Source organism: Vulpes vulpes, chromosome 13 (genome assembly GCF_048418805.1).
Source record: "Vulpes vulpes isolate BD-2025 chromosome 13, VulVul3, whole genome shotgun sequence".
Taxonomy (NCBI): Eukaryota; Metazoa; Chordata; class Mammalia; order Carnivora; family Canidae; genus Vulpes; species Vulpes vulpes.
Window position 1 is genome coordinate 93,114,471 of NC_132792.1, and position 24,551 is coordinate 93,139,021.

The 24,551-nt window shown below is 41.9% G+C and overlaps 1 protein-coding gene and 1 long non-coding RNA gene across 2 annotated transcripts in view; one reads left to right on the forward strand and one right to left on the reverse strand.

The window, feature by feature from the left end:
• The window catches only part of COLEC12 (collectin subfamily member 12), a 184,098-nt gene extending 164,222 nt beyond the window's left edge, over positions 1 to 19,876 (forward strand). Inside the window, exons 8-10 of the mRNA XM_072735054.1 lie at positions 66 to 175; positions 7,798 to 7,943; positions 18,421 to 19,876. Coding sequence (XP_072591155.1) covers positions 66 to 175; positions 7,798 to 7,943; positions 18,421 to 18,440 — 276 coding nt within the window. The 3' untranslated portion in view covers positions 18,441 to 19,876. The remainder of the gene's footprint in view (positions 1 to 65; positions 176 to 7,797; positions 7,944 to 18,420) is intronic.
• The window catches only part of LOC140595221 (uncharacterized), a 138,798-nt gene that overhangs the window by 62,576 nt on the left and 51,671 nt on the right, over positions 1 to 24,551 (reverse strand). The gene's annotated exons all lie outside the window — the stretch shown is intronic.

Below are 24,551 nucleotides of genomic sequence, written 5' to 3' on the forward strand. Positions count from 1 at the left end.
GGGGATTTCTCCCAGATATCTATTCCTCCAAAATAATAACATACTGTCACTGATTTATTTTCCAGCAATGGATAAAAAAGCAGATGGTAGGGAGAGAGAGCCACTGGATAGGCCTCACAGACTCGGAGCATGAAAACGAATGGAAGTGGCTGGATGGGACGTCTCCAGAGTATAAGTGAGTGTTCAGAGCCTTCCAGGCTGTTCTCTGTTTTTCACCCCTTGCCTGACCCCTTGCAATCTCTTCCTTAACCACCTTATGTCCAAATGCCCCTCACACTGAGGCTTCTGGTATCCATTGTATATTTCCATGTGTGGTAGAGAATCAATATGCTATAAAATAGGGGTTTTTTCTCCTTTTCATGAAGTGAATTTTTTCATTTCTATGGAAAAAAATCAAAGTCTCATAAAATCTCACAGTATGGTACTTGAGGTGAGGTGTTCTCTTTAAACACTGCTGTGAAGGGTAAGACTCCTTCAGGCAGGATCAGAGCTTGCTCCAGCCGTGTTTCTGATGAGGGCTCACAGCTTCCTTTGGGAAACCCCATCAGTGGCCCTGACCCCAGCTGGGCTTCTGGCCAAAGTGTGATTATGAACTACAAGCTTATGACAGAAATCAGGAACAAAGGTTTGTGTGGGATAATCATCTCCTAAGTGTTTGAAAAGCCCTTGTAAGTCTGGTGTGACCTGAGTCCCATAAAGGCAACAACACAGAATGGAAGCCTTGTATGAGACCTGCTCAGGCTCCCAGGCTCATGGAAGCTTCTGAGCCCCAAAGTCAACTCCAGGGCTGTCATGTCCGCTCCTTCCTTAATACTACCGAAGGGTCAGAAGATGGCCGAACTGTATCAATTTGACTTTCATGTCTTCCAACTTCTGCTTTGCCTCTAACGGATGCAAATATATGCAGCAAACTTCACCACATGGCACAGAATTTATGAAAACTCACCTCCGAAGAATCACCCTTTCCTTTGCTGGAGAAGAGGAAGCAGACCCTGCAGAGGCTCAAGCAGGCTTGGTGGTCATGACACCCGGGGAGGAGACAGTTAAGTGTTTCAGGGCTAAGACAGTGTCGGAGGTATTGAGTGAGGGCCTGGAGCAGTTAAGGAAGGGGAGCAGGGGCCAGAGGTGGTGGAGAAGCCAGTGAGAGTTCTGTGGGGGTTCCTGGGTAGCTCAGTCAGTTAAGCCTCAGACTCTTGATTTCAGCTCAGGCCATGATCTTAGGGTGGAAAGATGGAGCCCCAAGCCCAGCTCTGCAAGCAGCAGGGAGTATGCATGAGATTCTCTTTCCCTCTATCTCTCCTGCCCTGCTCACTTGCATACTCTCTAAAAAATAAGTAAATCTTTTTTTTAAGAAGCTTCTGTGTGCATGTGCTTGGGCACAGGTAGACAAACAGGCTGGTTTGTACTTTTTTTTTTTTAAGATTTTATTTATTTATTTGAGAGAGAGAATTCAAGAGACAGAGGGTGAGCTGAAGGAGAGGGGCAACGGGAGAGGAATAGACTCCACACTGAGCAGGGAGCCGGATGCGGGAGTCAATCCCAGGACCCTGAGATCATGAGCTGAGCTGAAGGCAGACACTTAACCAACTGAACCACCCAGGCACCCCTGCTTTTAAATCTTCTATTTGACCAGCAGGATTAGAGGGTATAGGCCAAAACTAGAATAAGGCCATCTCTACCAGTGACCAAACATCAAGATGGAACATGAGGTTTCAAGTCTGCTGCCACTAAGGCAAGCCTCACAGTGCCCCCAGGGCAAATGGCTATGTGCCTCCTGGCCCAACACATTTCCTGTCTGCATCCTCCACACCTGTCCTTGGGGAGAGGAAGCTACACCACACCCTGGCACTCGGGGGTTTGGCTGACAGCCCCAGGAGAGCGCCCAGCATGGCAGAGATGTACCTCAAGAGACTCAAAACAGTTGGGAGGGTTGGCAGTAGAGACAGAAGGCAGAAGTTATTAAAGGATAAATGTAAATCTTATCTTAGACAACAGTGCCAGAATCTTTTTTTTTTTTTTTTTTAAGGGAGTTGAGGGTAGGCAAGCTTAAAGAAAACATCAGCCTCTTTACTTTCCTCACAGCCCTAAGTGCAATAAAGGTCTAGGTTAGACTCACTAAGAAATTCAATCTGCAGCCTTCCTCCAAGAAAAAAACGTGGTTGGCCCATATGGGATGGATCGAGCTGGAACATTACAGTCTTCACCAGCTTTCTCAAAACTGGAAATTTTCTCCTCTTTCCTGGGCTCTTGCAAGAATTTGGTGATTTGAGAGGAGAGCACGAGTGTCAGTACCTAGGCCCTGAGAAAGATTCGATCACCAGACACCTTCCTGGGAACTCTGTCCGTAGCCACAGCCACCTTGGATCCTCCTGAGAGCTTGGCTTGTGCACCCTTGCCACAGCACACACTGTGCCTCTCCTTTTCCCCCCAAAGGAACACATATCCTTGAAAAGTCCCAAGGTTCAAGTTTTAAAACCAAGAATAAATTAGGCAGATGTATTATGAGGCTTCAATAATGAAAGGCTAATTTAATTTGACATATAATAATAAACACTGCTCAAACTAGAAAAAGAGCCAGTGCAGTGAGGTCCAGGTTCCAGGGTTTGACGTGGCATTCATAGCTGCTGGTTACTCATCCATGTGAAATCTCGTGTCCTCATGTAGCAATGAGTAGTACAGAAGGACCTACATCAGTATCGTGAAAATGAAATGTGATTATGCATATAAAACATTTAGGACAGTGTGTGGCCCTTGGGAAGTGCTCAAGAAACGTCACCTACTAGAATCAGTATTACTGTCACTGTTACTGTCATAACCATCACTATCTTCACACTAGTCAGGAACTGCTGAATACTACCACCTGGCCTTTAGGTACTTGACTAGGTCCTGACAGAGATGCCACACACACTATCTGACTCAGATCCCACACCAGGACTGTGAAGAAGAACATTCTCCATCATGGCCTGGGATGGGTCTGGGCTTCAGGCTCTTAGAGGTCTCTCACCAGTATGTGTCCCAGACACTTCACCTGCCCAGGCTGCAGAAGAATCAGTCAAGTTTCCCAACTGTCCTCTTACCTTTCCCCCTCCCACCAGCACACCCACCTTCACACCTGTGCGCACACACACACAGCACACCCTCATACTCATAGCACTTTTGAAATTGTTTCAGGTGTCTGTAGTTACTGTTGAGGTGGAAATAGACAGGAGATAAAAGGTTCTCCCTGCCTTTTGCTTCCCCACCCCTGTCCATTTTTATGCTGAGACCTAGTTGACAAAGAGTGCTGGATAAAACAGACTAATAGCAATGGTAACATGGAATGGATGCTGGATGCCAAAGGCTTGGGGCGTATACAGACCCGAACTAAGGTTTATTTCTAATAAAACATATGACCTGACTCATTAAATCTTTGGAAACTGGGGAAAAGGAGAAACAATCTGCAGTGGCTCAGGACAGTGCCCAGGACAGGTTCCCAGATGCTTTGGGTCCACACACCAATACAATTCTAAAGGAAAGAAGACTAAAGTGCTAAAATATGTTGCCAAGATATTATTTGCCACTTAAGGATGTATTTTTTTTTTAGATCACCTATCAACAAATCATGACATTAAAAAACAAAGTCTACAGTCCTTTCCAAGACATTTGGCCATAATACATTCTTTCTTACACACACACACACACACACACACACACACAGAATTATCCTTATTTTTCTCATTCCACCATAGATCTGTGAAAACCTCTTTCCTGGCCAGCATCAGATCCCAGACTGGAGATTGGGATCCAGGAGCCCACAGTCCTGTGTCTGCATTCACTGAATTATCCTGGAGAGTCCATTGTGAGACAGCCTCCGTGCTGGCCTGAAGGATCTTTTCTTTTCTTTCTTTTTTTTTTTTTTTTTTGAAGGATCTTTTCTAGAGTGTAGGGGCAACAAGATGAATGAGACTCATGTTTAAAAAAAATTTAAAAAGTCTCATTTCCAAGATCATGTCACAGTCAAGATAGACACACCAACCCTAAGTGTAGACACGGCAAAAAGCATGGCTTCAAGGGAGATCTCAACATTCTCCTCACAGCAGTTGATAGAACACGAAAGAAAAAAAATCAGTAGGGATGTGGTAAACACTATCAACTAACTTGGCTTACTTGATGTTTATGGACTATTTCACTCAACAGCTATAAATACACTCTTTTCAAGTACATTCCCCAATTTAAACTCTATGAGGGGCCAGCAAACAAGTCTCAATGAATTTAAAAAGAACTGAGATTATACAGAGAATGTTCTCTGACCAAAACAAAATTAAATTAGGAATTGATAACAAAAAGATACCTGCAAAATTGCCAAATATTTGGGAATTAAAGGACACACTTCTCAATAACCCATGGAGCAAAGAAAAAATCGGAAAGAAAATCTGCAGATGTTTCAAAGAAAATGAAAATACAATATATCAAAATTTGTGGGACGCAGCTAAAACAGTGTTTAGACTCCTTTAAAGTGCTTATGTTTGAAAAAAAAAAGTTTTTAAGTTGAAAATCCATGATCTAAGCTTCTAGTTTATGTGGGTGGAAGAGGAGCAAATTAAGTAGGAAGAAAGAAATAATAATGACCTGAAAGCAATGACCTAGAAAACAGACAAATGAAAGAGAGGATCAGTGAAACCAGGAGAAAATCAAAGCTGAACTTTCTCCTCCCGATGGAACAAATGCAATTTGTTGTTTGGCAGAGCCCATCACTGCTCATGGAGGCTACCTGATGGGGAGTTGGACATAGACGCTGCCCACTGGCTCTCTCGACAACTGTAAGAGAGTCTTGGAAGGCCCACCCTGCTTGCATTGCCCACCTTAGATCAGCAGAGGGTTTCCCAAAACACACTCGAAGCTCCATTGTTCCTTTTGTCCACTTCTTGGTTGCCTGCACAGGACACATTTGGTGGAAGTATCCTGGCGTGAGTAACACTCCCATCTCTGCACTGGGTCCCCTCTCTGTCCATCCAGACTGCTCCGTATCATATTACATATTGTGTTTTTTAGACTGTAGAGCCAGAGAATGGTGGACACCAGAAGGGAACTTTCAGAGTCATCCAGTTCACGAAAAACTCACTCTGGTCTATGCTTCATGTCTCTATCAGAGTGGCACCGGCTTGGGCCACTAGAGAGAACTCTACACCCTGTTATCGGGAGAAAATTCTATAGCAAAGTAACACTTCTCATGACAAAGATTTTCCTGTTTTGAAGCCAGGTTTTTACCAGCAGAAGTTTCTTGGCCATGAAGCCTCAGTCAATCTTGTGGTTGACGAGAAAGTACTAAGTTGTGAGGTTGAAAGGGGCTATTCCCAAGATTGAGCATTTGCGCTCTGCCTCCTTTAGGAGAAACCAAAATCCGTGGTGGGGAGGCCCCCCCCCCACCCCGGCTGATGTGCTTGTGTGCTTCCAGCTGACAGCAGCCGTGAGGCCCAGGGCTTCCAAGGTCTCTGGCGTACGTAGAGTGTGCTGCCCAAATACATATGTGTGTTGCTACCCAACCACTTCTGTGATGTGTCTATTATAATATGGGATTTGCCGCATAGGCTTCAGCCATCTTCTTTCCAGAATCTACTTGTAAAGGAGGTTAAGGCACAATTTAAGCTGAAATTCTTCTCCAAAATATATACACTCTGTTTATCTGACATGCTCTGTTCTGTTTTTATCACAAGCATGCAGGATACAGGGTATTTGCTACAAATCACTCCATGTGATTTTGGCTTTTCCAAAGAGATGCTTTGAGACTGGGTGCTTAGACTGCAAGACAAAGTGCCCTCTGCAACCTGGCTTCTCTACCATCCACCCCACACCAGTCCCCTTAGTCACTCACTTGCAGCCAGAGGATGGCATCCTACTTCCAGTCCCACAGGAAAACCCTGAACACCACATGCAAAGAATTCCAATGACTTGGAAAAATAATGGGGAATAGTGATAAAGGTTATCTCCTTTCATAACAGTCAGTTATCTTGTGGTCTAGTCTATAAATCCCATTTATCTACTTAACTGGAAGGAAATGCAAGGGGAAAAATACTAAGCAGGTCTTCCATCCGAAGTCCTATTTATACAACTTCCCAGTGAATGGAGATAAAGCATATCAAATGTCCCATCATTATACATTCAGGAATCACAGATCTCAAATGCTGTAAACAAAACTGGAGTCAAACCCGCGCACACTGCTGGCAGAAATTAACCAAGTGTATGTCAGCAGGCTCAAGCTGCTCAGACATCGCTGACATTGCCGAAGGGGGTCCCACCAGGTGGATGGAAATCCACACAAAGAACAGCTGTGAAAGTCAACTATTTTTCCTTCCAACCTCATTTCTCTCTGGCATCACTGTGGCAGTCTGAGATTTTTAATTCACTTGTTTCTTGCCTATTATATAAGTCCTGTGAAGGCTGGACCTCTGTCTTCTCTCTGCACTGCTATGTCGTCATCATGTAGCATCATCCCTGGCACATAGTAGGTGTTCTGTGGATGTCTTTTGAGTGAATGTGCAAATGAATATTTATAATGCTCCCTCTTATCATTCCATTTTTACTCTCTTCAGTTGATGGTTTCATCTAAATTATCTCTTCATCATTAGATTTGAGGTCACTTTTTAAAAATCCATATATATATATATATATATATATATATATATATATATATATATATATATATATTTGATGTATATTTGATACATATATTTGATGTGGGGGAGTCAATTTTACCTTGTCTCCTCGCTCTTTTACTGTAACTTTACCCATCCTTGCCCTCTGGTCTTATTGATACTCCTGTCAAAAGATGTAGGAAAATAGGGAGTGTATCCTCAGGTGACCCCAAGACACCCTATAGCTGAAAGGGTAGTGAGTCAACGTTTATGGGAAGAGCCTTCTGCTGCACTTTTTTTTTTTTCAGACCCTCCACACGAGGCAAGCTTTTCTTCTCAGGCAATAACCACAAGCTTCTATGCAAGAACCTTTTCGAGAAAGTTCAGTTTTCAAGTTTTGAGTCATGGAAGCACATCTAATTTATTGCATAGAAATAGAATCAAGAACAGCAAACTCTGGCAAAGTGGTGTTTTGAGCTGTGGCATCCAAGTGAACAAGTCCCAAGTGAACTCATCCTAAAGAAAACTTGTTTTTGAGAATTTCCCTCCCAAGAAAGGCAGTGAAATGTATGAGTCATTTTCAGTAAGATTAAATTACTTTCCTTTTAAAGCAACCAACTATCTACAACTTAGGCAGACTACCTTAACCCAGGGTTGGTAATTGCAAATTCTTGTAAACATATATCAGCTGTCCCTCCCTTTCTCTGCCTGATGCTTTGAATTGTCACAGGAAAGTTATCAGAACATGTAAGCACCCCTCTGGGTTCTCGTAAGAGTGAGAGAGTGTGTGTATGAGTGTGCATTATGTCCTCAGAGTGCATATATATTCATACACAAACATATACACACATATCCAGAAGTCAGCATTTCAGTACACACTGGAAAGTTACTCATCTAACTCTATTGCCAGAAGGATCTACTCCCTCAGCATTGTGATGGAGCATCTCAATGAGTTGATTTCATTGTGGCAAAGATAACAAGCCTACAGGGAGATGCTGCATTATACACTACTTCTGCAAAACAGCTGCTTTTTATTCTGAATAAGAACAGATTTTTAAACAGTGCCTTTTCATTCCAGGACAAATGACATGCTTCACTTTTGTGTTTTACATTTCCCTGCTGCTCTTGGGTAAAGAAAACTTTTGCATGACTTGCAAATAACACTCAATTTCTGTTTTGTTAAAAGAAATTGGAAAGCCGGACAGCCAGATAACTGGGGTCATGGCCACGGGCCTGGAGAAGACTGTGCGGGGCTGATTTATGCCGGACAGTGGAATGACTTTCAGTGTGAAGAGGTCAATAACTTCATTTGTGAAAAAGACAGAGAGACAGGTAAGCAGGAGAGGGGACCTGCAGGTGACCTGCAGAGCTTATATGCTGTGAAGGGGTGAGATGTGAGGAGTATGAGGTCTCTAAACACAAGCTCTGCAATTGGGTTCCTATCCTGTTGCTGCCCCTTACTAGGGGGGCAGGTTGTTAACCTCAGGGAAATAGTAATAGTATCCTCTTTGTGGGGTCTTCATGAGAGCTTAACTAAGTTAATAAATGTGCCTTGCTTATAGAAAATAAATGTTCAGTGAACTGTTGTAGGTCATTATCTTGTAATATTGTCAGTTAATAAATTTGGTACCAGTGTTACATCTTTTATATAGAGCTCCATACACAATTTAGGCGGCCAACCATTTAATTCCACATGTATTTATTGAGCATTGGATATGGGCCAGGTGCTGTGCTAGATAATGGAGGGAGATAGTCTATACCCCTTGTAAGCCAGAGGCTTTTGGATGTATATATCTTTTATTTCAAAAGATACTTAATCTAAAACTTCACTTAATACATGACCCTTTTCAGAATGGAGCATGTTAGTTGTTTTGGGTTATTTTTTTTTAAAGATTTTATTTATTTGAGAGAGGGAGTGAGCGAGCAGTGGGGAGGGGCAGAAGGAGAGAGAGAGAGAAGTAGACTCCCCACTGAGCAGAGAGCCCAACTTGGGACTCGATCCTAGGACCCCAAGATCATGACCTGAGCCTAAGGTAGATGCTTAAACAACTGAGCCACCCGGGTACCCGAACATCTTAGTTTTCTTCATCAGAACTAGATTTAAACATTTATGGTGGGAGAAGGAGGAAATGGGGAATGAATCCTAATAAGTATGGATTTCTTTTGGGGTATGATGAAATGTTCTAAAATTAGATACTACAACATTGTACAAATTTGTGAATATACTACAAGCCACAAAATTGTGTACTTTCAGTGGGTGAATTATGTCTCATAAAGCCTTTATAAAAATGGTGATGGTAGGGACGCCTGGGTGGCTCAGCTGTAGGGCGTCTGCCTTTGGCCCAGGGCATGATCCTAGGGTCTTGGAATTGAATCCTGCATCAGGCTCCCTGCATGGAGCCTGCTTCTCCCTCTGCCTGTGTGTCTGCCTCTCTCTGTGTCTCTCATGAGTGAATAAAATCTTTTTTAAAAAATGGTGGTGGTAAACAAAAAACTTGAAGTACATTTTGCTCAAACTATTGTTGGTAGCACAAACTAGGGCATAAGTTATCCATATATCCATTCAGCAGACACTTCTTGAATACCAGGCACTGGTCCCAAGTGCTAGGGCTCTTGAGACACATAAGGAACTCCCAATTTGGTCAGTTGCAGGGGACAATTTACAAATATCTAAACAAGAAATCACAGCTTCCGATTCAAGATGGAATGTCCCACAAACACACCAAGTGGGACAGCTGTCTCTGAAAAACACTTAAAGCTTGCCTGAGCAGTTCCTACACATTAAGCAAACAAGAAACACACACACACACACACGCACATCAAAGTGGGTAGGAGAAGGTGGGTCACAATCTGGCCATAAATCCCACCGCCTGGCACAGTGAGACCCCAATCAGGAAAACTCAAAACCCAGAGCTTCTCCCTGAGGAGTCAAAAGTTTAAACCCCACATCAGGCACTCCAGCCTTTAAGACCTGCACCTGAGAGACAAGTCCCCAAAATACTGAGCTTTGAAAACCAAAGGGGCTTGTATCTATGAACCCACAAGGCTATATAGCAAACCCACCCCGTGGCCAGACTCAGAGGCAGCCGACTGCACCCAGATTTTACATGCAAGAAGCTCATTTGCTTATATTAAAGTGTAGGCAACAGTGGCAGGCACCTAACTTAACACACATCTCTGGAAGCCCGCTGGAATACACTCAGGGACAGAGACTGGCTGGCACCCTCTTTACTCTGACCCTCAACCTGGCTCCACAGCACCAGTATCTCCTAGAAAGGAGCTTTCATACATATCTGGTACCTTGGCTTTTGCCCAAGGGTTTGCCTTTGATCGCCTGGCTCTAGAGGCCAGGGAGACTTGGGTTCCTGGGTCCTGTGGGGCTGTAGCAATCAGAGAGACAGTTGTTGGCAGACTACCACCCCTAGGGCACTGGGCAGACAGCAGGCTGGAAGATATCCTCAGTCCTTCTGTGAAAAAAGCCTATTTTCTAGGGGCACCTGGGTGGCTCAGTCATTTAGGTGTCTGACTTGATTTCAGCTCAGGTCATGATCTCAGAGTCCGGAGATCAAGTCCCACTGCCTGAGGATTCTCTCTCTATCTCCTTCCCCACCCCACCATTCACCTATGTGCACATGCTCTCTCTCTCTCCTCTCAAATAAAAAAGAAGCAGCAGCTTATTTTCTTGTCCAGGAGCTTTGGACTAAGGGGCAGGCCTCTGGTTTGGCCCACATCTAGGGACGTGTGGGTGTGTTCTTCAGGAGCGGAGGCTGGTTGATGCTGTCCTTGCTCTGTCCCTCGGAGTGACTCAGGCTCACTGGTATCTCCCAGAAAGGAGCTTAGATCCTGGTGTGCCAATTTTTGCAGCTGTCACCAGGGGACATCTCTATATGGCTTGGTTCCAGTGGTCAGTGGCGCTTATACTCATGGATCTCACAGGGCCATAACCAGCAGAGAAAGAGTTTTTAAACAGCTATCACCCCCCCCCCCCCAGGGCACAGCAAGAGGTAACAGACCCAGGAGTTCCGTATTTCACAGAAAGCTTGTCCCCATGGCTGCAGCCTGAGATGCACGCTTGTCATTAAGCACACATCTAAGGAGTGACTGTGATAATTTCCAGAGATCTCAGAGGGTAGTCACTATCTCCATGCTCTCGCGCTCTCTGCTGTGCTCCAGAGCACCAGCATCTCCTGAAGGAGAGCTCTTACACATGTCTGGTGGGCGAGGGGGCCTACCAGGTTTGGCATACATCTGAGGCATTCCTAGGGAACAGAGGCTGGGGGATACCATCTTTGTGCTCTCCCTGTGCTTATGATAGCCCACTACTATCTCCCAGAAAGGAGCTCATGCACTTTGCAGCTGCCACTCTGGTGGCTACAGAGCTTACACTTGTGGTCTTATGGGACTGGATAGATTTGCAGACTTTAAACACTGCTGCCTGAAGGTGTGACCTCCAATCAGCCTGAACCTAGGTGCTGATGGGGATCTTCCCCCTTGGGACACTGCCATGTCCTGGCACACACTCAACTGTGGGGAACTATTAAAAATAAAATAGGCTGCTTAAACAATTGGAACGTTTGAGGGACAACCAGGAGCCAGAGTGGGGTTGAGCGATAATGCTCCTCTCCTATCTGAGGCCACTCCTTCAAGACTGAGAAAGGTGGTTGTTCCATTTAATGCATAAAAACCAACACAAGGAGTCAAGCAAAATGAAGAAACAGAGGAAAATGTTCCAAACAAAAGAGCAAGATAAAACTGCAGGGGGGATTAAAAAAAAAAACCCTCTTCATGAAATGGAAATAAGTAGCTTAACTGATAAAGCACTCACAATAATGGTCATAAAGATGCTCCCTGGGAGACCGGGGAAGATGATGGAATAGGAGGATCCTGAGTTCACCTTGTCACAAGGACACACCAAGGTAGCAGCTACTTCCATGCTATGAACTCCGAAAACTGGCAGAACAGACCTTCCCCAGCTAATCAGAGAGAGGAGGCCACATCATAAAAGGTAGGAGGGCCAGAGGTGTGGTTGGAAGCCAACCCCCCACCGTCACTGTGACGAACCGAAAATGGGAGGGACATCACGAGCATGGTGAGGCGGGCAAGAGGATCAGACCCCACACCCCGCACCTGCGGCACCAGGACCTTCACCAGGAAGACGGAAAGACGAGTCTTCGTAACATCTGGCTTTGAAAATCAGTGGGACTTAAACTCCGGGAGAGCTGGAGAGCAATAGGAAACTGAGTCTCCACCCTTAAAGAGCCAGCATACATAATAACTGCCCAACTCTGCCCATAATAACTGCCCAACAGAAGCCGCTGTTTGAAAGGCACCTGGGACTAATCTTAGAACGTGTGTTGAAAGGGCAGGGATCGGAAGATTTCTCTAAAAACAAAAGTGCTGGTGGGCACTATTTCTCTTTTTCCCAGCCTAGATAGCCAAGGCTTGTGGGAGCCAGTGCTAACACTCTCCATCTACCTTACATCCTCTACCCTGGCATTCGCCTGCAGAACCTCCCCACCACCACCACCACACACACCCACAACCCACTCACACATCTCCACAAGCATTCCTCCAAAGCAGCTCCTACCCTGCCACATCTGGCAGCCCTGGCCAGGACAGTACTACTACAAAGTGACTCCTGTCCTGGGGAGGTGAGGAGATAACTCCACACACCAGTGTACCTGCAGTTCCTACAACTGGGCTTCTTAGCTGGCTGCACAGGGATCAAGGCCTGCCCTTTGGGGCACCTGCAGCTGTGGAAGAAAGGCTCATGGTGGACAACTAGCCTGACTTCTGGTCCTACCCATTAGTGAACTCATGGCGGCTGCTGACAGGCCTCTCAACAGCACAGGGAGCAAACTCTGCTCAGCGCACCCACAGCAGGCAAAGTAGGTCATTGTAGCTGGCTGTGTTGAAAGCAGTCACAGCTCAGCCACAATAGGAGGGCACCCCTGGAGCACCAGGTTCTGGTGACCGGGGGCAGGGTTGTGGTGGTGGTGGTGGATTGCACTGTAGCACACCATAGGATGTCTACACAAGGCTACTACTTTCAAGATCAAGAAATGCAGCTTCCCTACCTAATACATAGAAACAAATATAGTTAGAATGAGGAGCCAGAGGGATATGGCCCAAATAAAAGAACAAGATAAAATCACAAAGAGCTAAATGAATGGACATAAACAATATGACTGATAAAGAATTCAAAGTAATGGTAGTCTCTGCACTTGAGAAAAGAGTGGACAAACTCTGTGAGAACTTCAATAAAGAGATAGAAAATACAAAAAGAAGCAGTTGGACCTAAAGAATTCAGTAACAAAGAATTGAGGGAATCAATAGCAGATCAGAGGATGGATGCACAAGTACAGATCAGCAATCTGGAAGACAGGGTAATGGAAAGTAGCCAAGCTGAAGAGCAAGAAGGAAAAAGAATAAAAAGTTAGAGGAGGTTAAAGGGACCTTTGTGCCATCATCCAGCATGATATTATGCACATTATAGGGATCCCAGAAGGAAAAGAGAAAACGGCAGAACACTTACCTGAAAACTTCCCTAATCTAAGGAAGGAAACAGACATCCAAGTCCAAGAAGCACATAGAGCCCCTTAGAAGATGAACCCAAGGATATCTGTACCAAGACACATTACTTTTTAATTGTTATTAGAATTTATGGACTAAGTGGGTGATGGGTATTGAGAGGGGGCACTTGTGATGAGCAGTGGGTGGTGTTATATGTAGGTGATGAATCACTAAATTCTACACCTGAAACCAGTTTTACCATACATGTTAACTTACTAGAATTTAAGTAAATATGTGAAAAAAAATAAAAGCAACAACAGAAATGAAAAGTTATTTGCAAGGGAAACTCCATAAGCCTTATTCAGAATTGGAGAGAGATAATTTCACAGATAATCAAAAGCTTAAAGGAGTTCATCACCACTAAACCAGCCTTACAAGAAATGTTAAAGAGACTTCTGTAAGCTAAAAAGAGTGCTAATTAGTAACAAGAAAACATACAAAAGTATAAATCTTACTGGTAAAGGTAAATAGTAAAGATGGTAGATTAATTCCTTATAAAGCTGATGAAGGTTAAAAGACAAAAGTAGTAAAAATAACTACATAATAAAGGAAACACAAGATAAAAAGAAATCAAAAACAAAATGTGGGAAGTGGGAGTGAAATAAAAAACAAAATGTGGGAAGTGAGAGTAAAAATGTAGAGCTTTAGAATGCAAACTTAAGTTGTTATCAAGTTAAAATAGATGGTTATAAATATAAGGAGTTATATGTAAGTTTCATGGTAACAATAAAGCAAAACCTATAGTTGATACACAAAAGAAAATCTAAGCATACAACTAAAGAAGGTCATCAGCTCACAAAGGAAGAGAGCAAGGGAAGAAGAAAGGAATAGAGAGGAACTATAAAACAAGCAAAAAAGCAATTTTTTAAATGATAGTAAATATATGCCTATCAACAATTGCTTTAAATGAATTAAATTCTCCTATCAAAAGATACGGAGTAGCTGAATGGATAAGAAAACAAGATTCATGTGTATGCTGCCAACAAGACACTTACTTCAGACATAAAGATACAGGCTGAAAGTGAAGAGATGGAAAAACAAAAACCAGAATATGGGATAGCTATATTTATATCAGACAAAACAGGCTTTAAACAAAGACTGTATAAGAGACAAAGAAGGGCATGACATAATAAAGGGGTCAGTCCCATAGGAGGATATAACATTTGTAAATATTTATAGAGCACCTAAATATATGAAACAAATATTAAGAGACCTAATAGCAACACAATAGCAATAGATACCAAAAACCAGACTTTAATACCCCACTTACATCAGTGTATAGATCATCCAAACAGAAAATCAATGAGGAAATATCAGCCTTAAACAATGTATTAGACCAGATGGACTTAACAGACATATACCAAACACTCCACCAAAAATCAACAGAATAGGGACACATGGGTGGCTTAGTGGTTGAGCATCTGCCTTTGGCTCAGGTCGTGATCCCGGGGTCCTAGAATCAAGTCCTGTATTGGGCTCCCTACAGGGAGTTTACTTCTCCCTCTGCCTATGTCTCTGCCTCTCTCTCTTTGTCTCTCATGAATAAATAAAATCTTTTTAAAAAATCAGCAATACACATTCTTCTCAATTGTACATGACCATTCTCCAGGATAGATTATATATTAGGCCACAAAACAAGTTTCAATAAATTTAAGGAGACTGAGATCATATCAAACATGTTTTCTGGGGATCCCTGGGTGGTGCAGCGGTTTGGCGCCTGCCTTTGGCCCAGGGCGCGATCCTGGAGACCCGGGATCGAGTCCCACGTCGGGCTTCCGGTGCATGGGGCCTGCTTCTCCCTCTGCCTGTGTCTCTGCCTCTCTCTCTCGCTCTCTGTCTCTCTCTCTGTGACTATCATAAATAAATAAAAATAAAAAAAAAACATCTTTTCTGACCACAATGATATAAAGTTAGAAATCAATTACAAGAAGAAAACTGGAAAACTCACTAATATGTGAAGATTAACTGACATGCTATTAAACAAGCAGTGGACCAAAGAAAAAAGAGACCAAAAAATTCCTTGAGACAAATGAAAATGGAAAAACAGCATACCAAAACTTATAGAAAGCAACAAAAGCAATTCTAAAAGTTCATGGCAATAAATGCCCACCTCCATAAGCAAGAAAAACTCAGATAAACAACCAAAGTTTACATCTCAAGGAACTAGAAAATGAAGTCCAGAGTTAGTAGAAGGTAGGAAATAATAAAAAGAACAAAGGCATGCAATGCAAAAATACAAAAGCCCAATGAAAAGAAGAGCTGGTTCTATAAAAGGATAAACGAAATCAACAAAACTATAGCTAGACTCACCAGGAAAAAAAGAAGGCAGACTCAAGTAAAATCAGAAATGAAAGTAGAGATATTACAACTGATACCATGGAAATACAAGAATCATAAGAGACTACAATGAACAATTATTGACAACAAATTTGACAAGCTAGACGAAATGGATAAATTTCTAGAAATATAAACCTACCAAGACTGAATAACAAAGAAAATAGAATATGTGAAGAGACAAATTATTAGTAAGGAGACTGAATCAATAATTAAAAACCTCCCAACAGACAGAAGTCCAGGACCAGATGGCTTCACTGGTAAATTCTACCAAACATTCAAAGAATTAATATTAACCTTCTCAACTTTTCAAAAAAAATTGAAGAAGAGAGAATGCTTCTAAGCTCATTTTACAAAGCCAGCATGATCTTGATACCAAAAACCAGACAGATACACTACAAGAAAATTAGAGACCAACAGCCCTGGTGAACATAAATGCAAAAATCCTAAAAAAAAAAAAATATCAGCAAACTGAATTCAATAGTATATTAAAAGAATCATACACCATGATCAAGTGGAATTTATTTCAGGGAGGCAAGGATGATTCAATATCCACACATCAACTAATGGGATACATTAACAAAATGAAAAACAAAAATAATATATCTCAATAGATGGAGAAAAGCATTTGACAAAATTCAACCTCCATTTGTAATAAAATAACTCTCAACATAGTGGATGTAGATTCCTCAGCATAATAAAGGTCATATGTGACAAGCCCATAGCTAACATCATATTCAGTGGTGAAAAGCTGAAAGCTTTTTCTCTAAGATCAGGCACAAGAAAAGGATATGGCCATTCTTGCCACTTTTATTCAATGTGGTATTAGAAGTCCTAGCCTGAGAAATTAGGGGTGGGGGTGGGTGGGAGGGAGAAATGAAAGGCATCTAGATTAGAAAGGAAGAAGTAAAACTGTCACTATTTGCAAATGACATGATTTTATATATAGAAAATCCTAGACTACACACACACACACACACACACACACACACACACACACAAACACAAAACCAAACTGTTAGAACTAATAAATGAATCCAGCAAAGTTGCAGGATACAAAACCAGTATACCAAAATCTGTTACATTTCTATATACTAATAATGAATAAGAAAAATTAAGAAAACATCTTGACTTACAGTGGCATCCAAGAGAATACCTAATAATTAACCAAGGAGGTGAAAGATTATGAGACTGAAAACTATGAGACCCTGCTGAAAGAAAATGAAGATGACATAAATAAATGCAAAGATATTCCATGCCTATGGACTGGAAGGATATTGTTAAAATGTCTATACTATCCAAAGCAATTCAGTCCTGTCCCTATCAAAATTCCATAGGGATCTTTCACATAAATAGAATCCTAAGATTTGTGTGGAACCACAAAGACCCCAAAGAGCCAAAGCAATCATGAGAAAGAAGAAAAAAGCTAGAAGCATTTTGCTCTGTGATTTCAAACATATTGCAGAGGCATAGTAATGAATACAGTATGGTATTGGCATAAAAACAAATAGATCAATGGAACAGAATAGAGAGCCCAGAAATAAACCCACACATATGTGGTCAATTAACTGACAAAGGAGCCGAGAATATACAACAGCAAAAGGACTGTATCTTCAATCAATAGTGTTAGGCAGACCAGACAGCCATATGTGAAAGAATGAAGTGTACATCATACACAAAAATTAACTCAAAATTGGGCAGCCTGTGTGGCTCAGCGGTTTAGTGTCTGCCTTTGGCCCAGGGCGTGATCCTGGAGACCCAGGATCAAGTCCCACGTCAGGCTTCCTGCGTGGAGCCTGCTTCTCCCTCTGCTTGTGTCTCTGCCTCTCTCTCTCTCTCTCTGGGTTTCTCATGAATAAATAAATAAAATCTTTAAAAAAATTAACGCAAAATGTATTAAAGACTTAATTCAAGACTTAAAACCACAAAACCCCTCAAAGAATACATAGGCAGTAAACTCCTTGGCATCAGTCTTGGTGATGATTTTTTTTAATCTGACACCAAAAGCAAAGGCAGCAAAGGCAAAAATAAACAAATGGGACTACATCAAACTTAGAAGCTTCTACACGGCAAAGGAAACCATTAAAAAAGGTAGCCCAAGCCTCCACTGATAGATGAATGGATAAAGAAGATGTGATACACACACAACCACACACACACACACACACACACACACACACACACAGTAATACTATTCAGCCATAAAAAGAATGAAATCTTGCATTTGCAGTATCATGGATGGAGCTGGAGGGTATAATGCTAAGCAAAATAAGTGAGAGAAAGACAAATACAATTATTGACAAATATGATTATTCCACACTCATGCAGAATTTAAGAAACAAAACAAATGAACAAATGGAAAAAGAGAGACAAAGCAAGGAATGGACTCTTAAACTATAGAGAACAAACTGATGGTTACCAGAGGGGAGGGGGGTTGAGGGGATGGGGGGCATAGGTGAAGGGGGTTAAGGAGAGCACTTGTCCTAATGAGCTACTTATAACAGATATTAAATACACTTACTGTCGTGATCATTTCACAATATATACAAATATCAAGTCATATTGTACACCTGAAACTAATGTTTATGTCAGTTATACCTCAATTTTTAAAAAAGGAAGAAATTACTTTTTTCTTCTAGAGGTTGTGAAGTGACCCAGACTTGTCATTTGATTTGCCTTGTTTGGCCATTTGAGATCTGAGTTGAGCCCAGAATAGGCTTCTTCAAAAAGAAATTTACCTTTAGTTAATCTGAATAGTAACTTATAGGCATTTCTTTGAAAAAATAATTGAATGATGTATTTTGGAATCTTTCCTATAAAAAAATACATGTTCCTTTTTTGAATTATACATTACATTATTCTTTAAGAAAAACTAATGCCCATTATTTTCCCTCTCTTTTAGTACTATCATCTGCATTATAATGGACTGTGATGTAAAAACGAGCAAATTTCTGGATGGTTCTCAAAGGCAAAAAAGGATACTTCTTTCTGATTGTATCACCTCCAGATTGGAAAAAAAGCACTGAAAACCAATTACTGAAAAAATTGACATCTGGTTATCTTTACCATCCTTCGTTACTCAAGGACTTCAGGACTAAAATGTTCCCCCAATATGAAATATTGATTTTCAGTATGCAAATGAACTGAATCACATATATTTTTCTCAGCCAGTAACTGCACAATTATGCAAATCACATCTTCCAAAGTATGGATTGCTCCAATCAGAAAAAAGGCTATCATTGGTTGTTGAGTTCTAGGAAGAACTTAAACTGTACTGTGTAAACAGTACCTTACATTTCTAAAATCCCAAATGTAAGAAAAATATGCAGACATACAGATATATAGGTCAACTTAGTAATAATATGAAATATACTTAAAGAGCTTTTAAAACTTTGTATTTTTGTACAAAATATTTGCCTTTTTACAATTTTTTCCTTTTCTTCCTTTTTTTTTTTTTTTTTGTCATTTTACCAATATAATACATGGAGCCAAAGAAAACAATAATGGTACTAATAAAAAAACTCCTAGGGTTTCTTGTCAGATTTAATTCTACCCAATGGCAAAGAATTTTTTTCAGTTGTGGTTTTAAAAGAATAATTAAATATATGTGTGGATATATATATATTTTTTAATGTAGCATTTCCTCAGAGGAGTCAATCACTTGAAATGTCTACAAATATCCTTGCAGGGTTTGCCAGGGTAGGTCAAGCCTGAGTATATACATGGCTCAGTCAAGTGGGCGGCATATCGAACTCATCACCAGCCAACATTCTTGCTGTGTGTGCCTGGCCGGGCCCAGAGGAAGTGGTCAACTCAGGATGTGCTTCTACTTCATTTTGGTGGAGTTAGGGGTGGTGGAGAGGTATCTGTTGGAAAAGAGAGCATTTAGAAAGCCCTGTTTTATGGCTGAGGTATGAATGTGCTTGGTATCAGACCTGTAGTCGAGCTGCTAGTGACCGTCAGGACAGTATGGCGTCATACCAACCAACGACAGAGATGCAAGAAAGGTAGGGACAGCTATATGCTACCTGGAAAGTTTATATTTCCTTAATTCAGGTTCCATAAAACAACTCCAAGGCACAGGCAGGATGAAATGCAAGAGTAAGCTTTTGGCCACTACGTTGAACTGTTGGCAAAGAACCTTTCCTCTGAGCCCATCCTCCTCCTACTCTTGACTTGCCATTGAAAACTCTAACGTGGAATGTGCTGAAAATAGGCCTTAGATAAAATTGATGCTCCAAGGCAAGATTTCCATCCAGCAGAATTCCCCCTCCTCCCCTTCCAATGAGCTCCCCAGGCAGTGCTGCTACCTATCCCAAATAAAATGATAAAAGAATAAAGACAGAGTTTGACTTTCACACCTGCAGCTGCGTGGACTATGTTGTCTTACCCCTGGTCACCATTCATACCATCCCCCATCTCTGCCACCAAAAATGACCATCTTGTCAGCACCTTTATGCCCTACTGTCCTGTCCATGGGGCCTGGTCAGGTTGGCAGAACCCACCATCACCTGGGCTCTGTGATGCCAGATAAGCGCTGGACTCCAGTAGGTCTTCAGGCTCAAGACATTTCATAGATTAAACCAAGTCTTTTTCATCCTTTTCCTGTTTAAGTGTCAGTTAAGATCTGTGCCTAGAAGCAATTTAAACGTCTGATGCCACCACGAGAAGGGAAGAGTACAAGCCCCCAGAGCCAAGGTTGTTGCTCTCCCAGCCCTTACCTTGCAGGGCTGTCATCACCAGGCACTAGAGAAGTGCAAGAGGCAGCCAGTTGCACACCACCTCCCAAGAGCCCTGTGAAGCAGGCCTTGCAACTCTCCCCATGGACAGAAGAGGGGAAGGTCTCAAAGAGGTGACATGGTTTCCTGGGTCACACCATTGCCAAGGAGTAAGACAGGAATCAGGCTTGAGCTCTGAAAATGTTTTAATGTTCTTTAGGAACCAGGGTCCTTCTTAATAACACACTGAACAAAATCAAACAGGTATCACACATGATGCCTCATGTACTTCTCTGTACATTTAGCTATTTATACACCAGGCTTCTGTTCACCTACTCACAACCATGCTGCTCTTTTGGTAGGAGAGATTTAGTGAACTATGATGAGGTCTTCAGGCACCTGATTTGCTACATGCTGAGCGAAGAAGGAAACGTTTTTCTTCCTAAATGGCTCTTGAAAGAATGAATGCACAGCCAGGAAGAAAAAACCCTTTCTTTTCCTTTTCTATTATCAATGTTCATCAGTGCTCCCCTACGACTCTTCCAATTTATAGGAGTTAAAATTTAAGCTAAAGCAGACAATAAATGGTAATAGCCACCCCCCATTTAAAAAACCAGATGTTTAAGGAAGTAGGAAGCTATATAAATCAGATAACAATGCCAAGCATGTTTTTTGCCTCAGATGACAAAGCTGGACTCTTCTTGAAAAAGTAAGCATATTAACTCACTCATGAGTCAAGTCATACAAGAATGATAACAGTTTAAATACATTTGGCATTTTTGCATACATTATCTCTTCTAATCTTCATGCAAAACTTACTGTCCTTTATCTTTTTAAAGATTTTATTTATTTGAGAGAGAGAGAGAGAGCATGAGTGGGGTGAGGGGCAGAGGGAGAGAATCACAAGCAGGCTCCCTGCTGAGGATGAACACGGCCCCCCATCCCCAACTCGGGGCTTAATCTCACAACCCCGAGATCATGACCTGAGCTGAAATCACAAGTCAGAGCCTTAAGTGACTGAGCCAACCAGGTGCCCCTTGTCCCTACTTTAGAAATGAGGAAACAGGTTATTTGGAAGACTTGTTGCCCACATAGCTGTGACAGTTGCCCTCAAAAATGCAATTGTGATCGGATTCTCATTCTTAATTCAAAATCCAAGTCCATCCTACCCCACATACCCAGCCTAACATCTTCCAAAAGATTCCAGGTTCCCAACCACAGCTCCAGGCTCTCCATCTACAACCCCATCCTCTCCCCGCCCAATGCACCAAAACAGCCTTCCAAGCCACCTGCACTTTCCCCCATGCTCTTTCTGACCCTCATACTCTACCTGGACTCCTTCCCTGTCCTTTATACTTGGAAAGAACCTTCCTTAAGACTCAGCCCCAACATCACTTCTTGTCTGAATCTTTTCCCAACAAACACACCCTGAAAATAGAGTTGATTCCTCTTTCTATGCCAAATACCATGCACAAGTGCTCTATATGAAACGGAAGAAAACTCCTTCACTGTTTTAGATGATCTACAGATTAGTCTCAAGACCTAAAAATGACTGAATTGAGAAGAGAGAAAGGTGAATATGGCCAGTCAGTTACAAATCTTTTAAGAGCACTGAGGAGTGGGAGAAGCCAAGCAGGAGAAATGAAAGAATTCATGTTGCTAATAGCTGGTTATTACACATCCAGTATATTGGATGTAAGTATATTATACATATTATTCCATCAACATGAAGATAGAATGAAAATCAGATATAAAAGAGATTCATTCCATTACCAAAGCATGGTCCTGAGAATAGCTTTAGAAACCTTTTCTAAATGGTAGTGTGAAAAATAATAATAATAAATGGTAGTGTGATCAAGTCTCTCTTCATGTTATACTCAACAATTTTCCAAGTACAGGTAGACTTTCCAGTCTTTCTGAGGTGTTTCTCTGTACAATAGTTCCATTTTCCTAGGAAGAATCCCTTAAGGGCATGGTGCCATTTTTATTTTATAAATCACAAAGCAGATGTTGAAAAGATTTTGCTTCACCTGTTCATCTTTTTTCCTCCCTTCCTAGATATTCTCGTTCAAATAAGTACATAGCATGCCCACTTGGGCAAAAATCCAAAGAAAAGCAGGCTTAAGAAAACCAACTTGGACACCTGGGTGGCTCAGTGGTTGGGGCGTCTACCTTCAGCTCAGGGTATGTTCCTGGAGTCCCAGGATCGAGTCCCGCATTAGGCTCCCTGCATGGAGCCTGCTTCTCCCTCTGCCTATGTTTCTGCCTCCCTCTCTCTGTGTCTCTCATGAATGAATAAAATCTTTAAAAAAATGAAAAGAAAAAGAAGAAAGAAAAAGAAAGAGAAAGAAAGAAAGAAAGAAAGAAAGAAAGAAAGAAAGAAAGAGAAAGAAAGAGAAGAAAGAAAGAAGAAAGGAAAGAAAGAAAGAAAGAAGAAAGAAAGAGAAAGAAACAAGAAAGAAAGAAAGAAAGAAAGAAAGAAAGAAAGAAAGAAAGAAAGAAGAAAGAAAGAAGAAAGAAAACCAACTTTAGGGCTCCTTGATGGCTGAGTTGGCAAAGTGTCTGCTTTTGGTTCAGGTCATGATCCCAGGGTCCTGGGATGGAGTCCCACCCTAGGCTCCCTGCTCAACAGTTTGCTTCTCCCTCTCTTTCTGCCCCTCCCCCACTTGTGCATGCTCTCTCTCTCTCTCAAATAAATAAAATCTTTAAAGAAAAATGGGCATAACCAAAGGGTCTCAATTTAGTCTTCTTGGCCAGGTATGGAGAATTGTCCTTTGGCTAGTCTTCTAATCTTTGGTGCCAGAATTTGCTATATTCTTTACATGTCACTCATTGCCGTGACCCACCAAATCATGTCTGGAAAGCTGCAGGGAATTATAAGCTTCTTAAGATCAATTCCTGTGCCATGCATGGAGCAGGAGCCAGGCCAGCCTGACATAAGCTCAAAATCCTGGCTATATATTAGCTATAAAAGCACCTACTGTAGATTAGGAACTTGACATATACTATATCCAATCCCTAGGCAAGAAAATGAAAGATCTGATTAAATAATTTCCAAAAAACTGGGCTTTGAACCCATGGTCACCTAGCTTCCTGCCTTCTATATACTCTCCTATACTCCCAACTGAGAGCCTAGGCTTTGCATATTACATTTTGGTTTTTGGCACAAGAAATCTCAAGCCACCAAGATTACTTCTCTCTTTCTAACAGAACCGGAGAGATAATGTAGGAATCCTGATTTGCACAGTTTAGATAAAAGTGCTAGACCAATCCCTTCGATACTGATGAGCAAAGAGGCTTAAGTTGACTTGGCACCAAATGCCATGGATGTTCAAAGAGGTTAGTTTGAAGAAACCACCCTAGATGCTAGAGTAGCTGGACCCCTCACAGAATTTTCTGATATAATTAGTGACAAATGAGGAGAAATGGGCTTTGGAGCCAAATGGGCCAAGTTTGGAATCCTGCTCTCTACTTCCGGGCACAATGCTCAAACAAAAGGCAAGTAATTCTCTTCCCTCATTTCCCTCCTTTGTCCAGCAGGCCCTCTGGTCACATACAGCATTGGTCTAGAACTGGTTCAGGACTGGCATTACCTGTCCTGATATCATAAGGGAAACTGCACTGACAGCTCACTGATAATTCATCCTTTCAAAACATGAGATGGGGGGACGCCTGGGTGGCTCAATGGTTGGGCATCTGCCTTCGTTTCAGGGTGTGACCCTGAAGTCCAGGGATCAAATCCCACAACGGGCTCCCCGCATGGAACCTGCTTTTCCCTCTGCCTGTGTGTGTGTGTGTCTCTCTCTCTCTCTCTGTGTCTCTTATGAATAAATAAAATCTTAAAAAAATTTTTTTTAAAATACAAAATGGGGGTGACATGGCAAGAAACTAAAATTGTGAGATCTCTTCTCCCTTACATCAGTAATACTGAAAAAAAAAAAGTATCTTTTTCTGCCATCCCTTCCACTGGGTATCAGAGTAGAGGCTCCTATGAATTTGTATTTGAATTTGTATTAATTACAGACCTGGCTGTTGAAATAAAGACCCCAAATAATGAGCCAAAAAAAGATGGAGGCTTCTTTCCCTCATATCTAACTCTGCACAAGAGCAGCCCAGGGGGCCACCCTCCTGGTGTCTTCTTGCTTTGCCATCCTGAAGCTATTCCCCTGAGGTATGGACCAAGAAGGCTCAGCACCACACCCACATTCCAGGAGGCAGGCTTGGGGAGAGGTGAGGAAAGAAGTTAATCCCTTTAAGGGCAGAAAGTCTATAGCTAGAACTCCATCAAACAGCCTCACTTAATTGCAAGGGATGC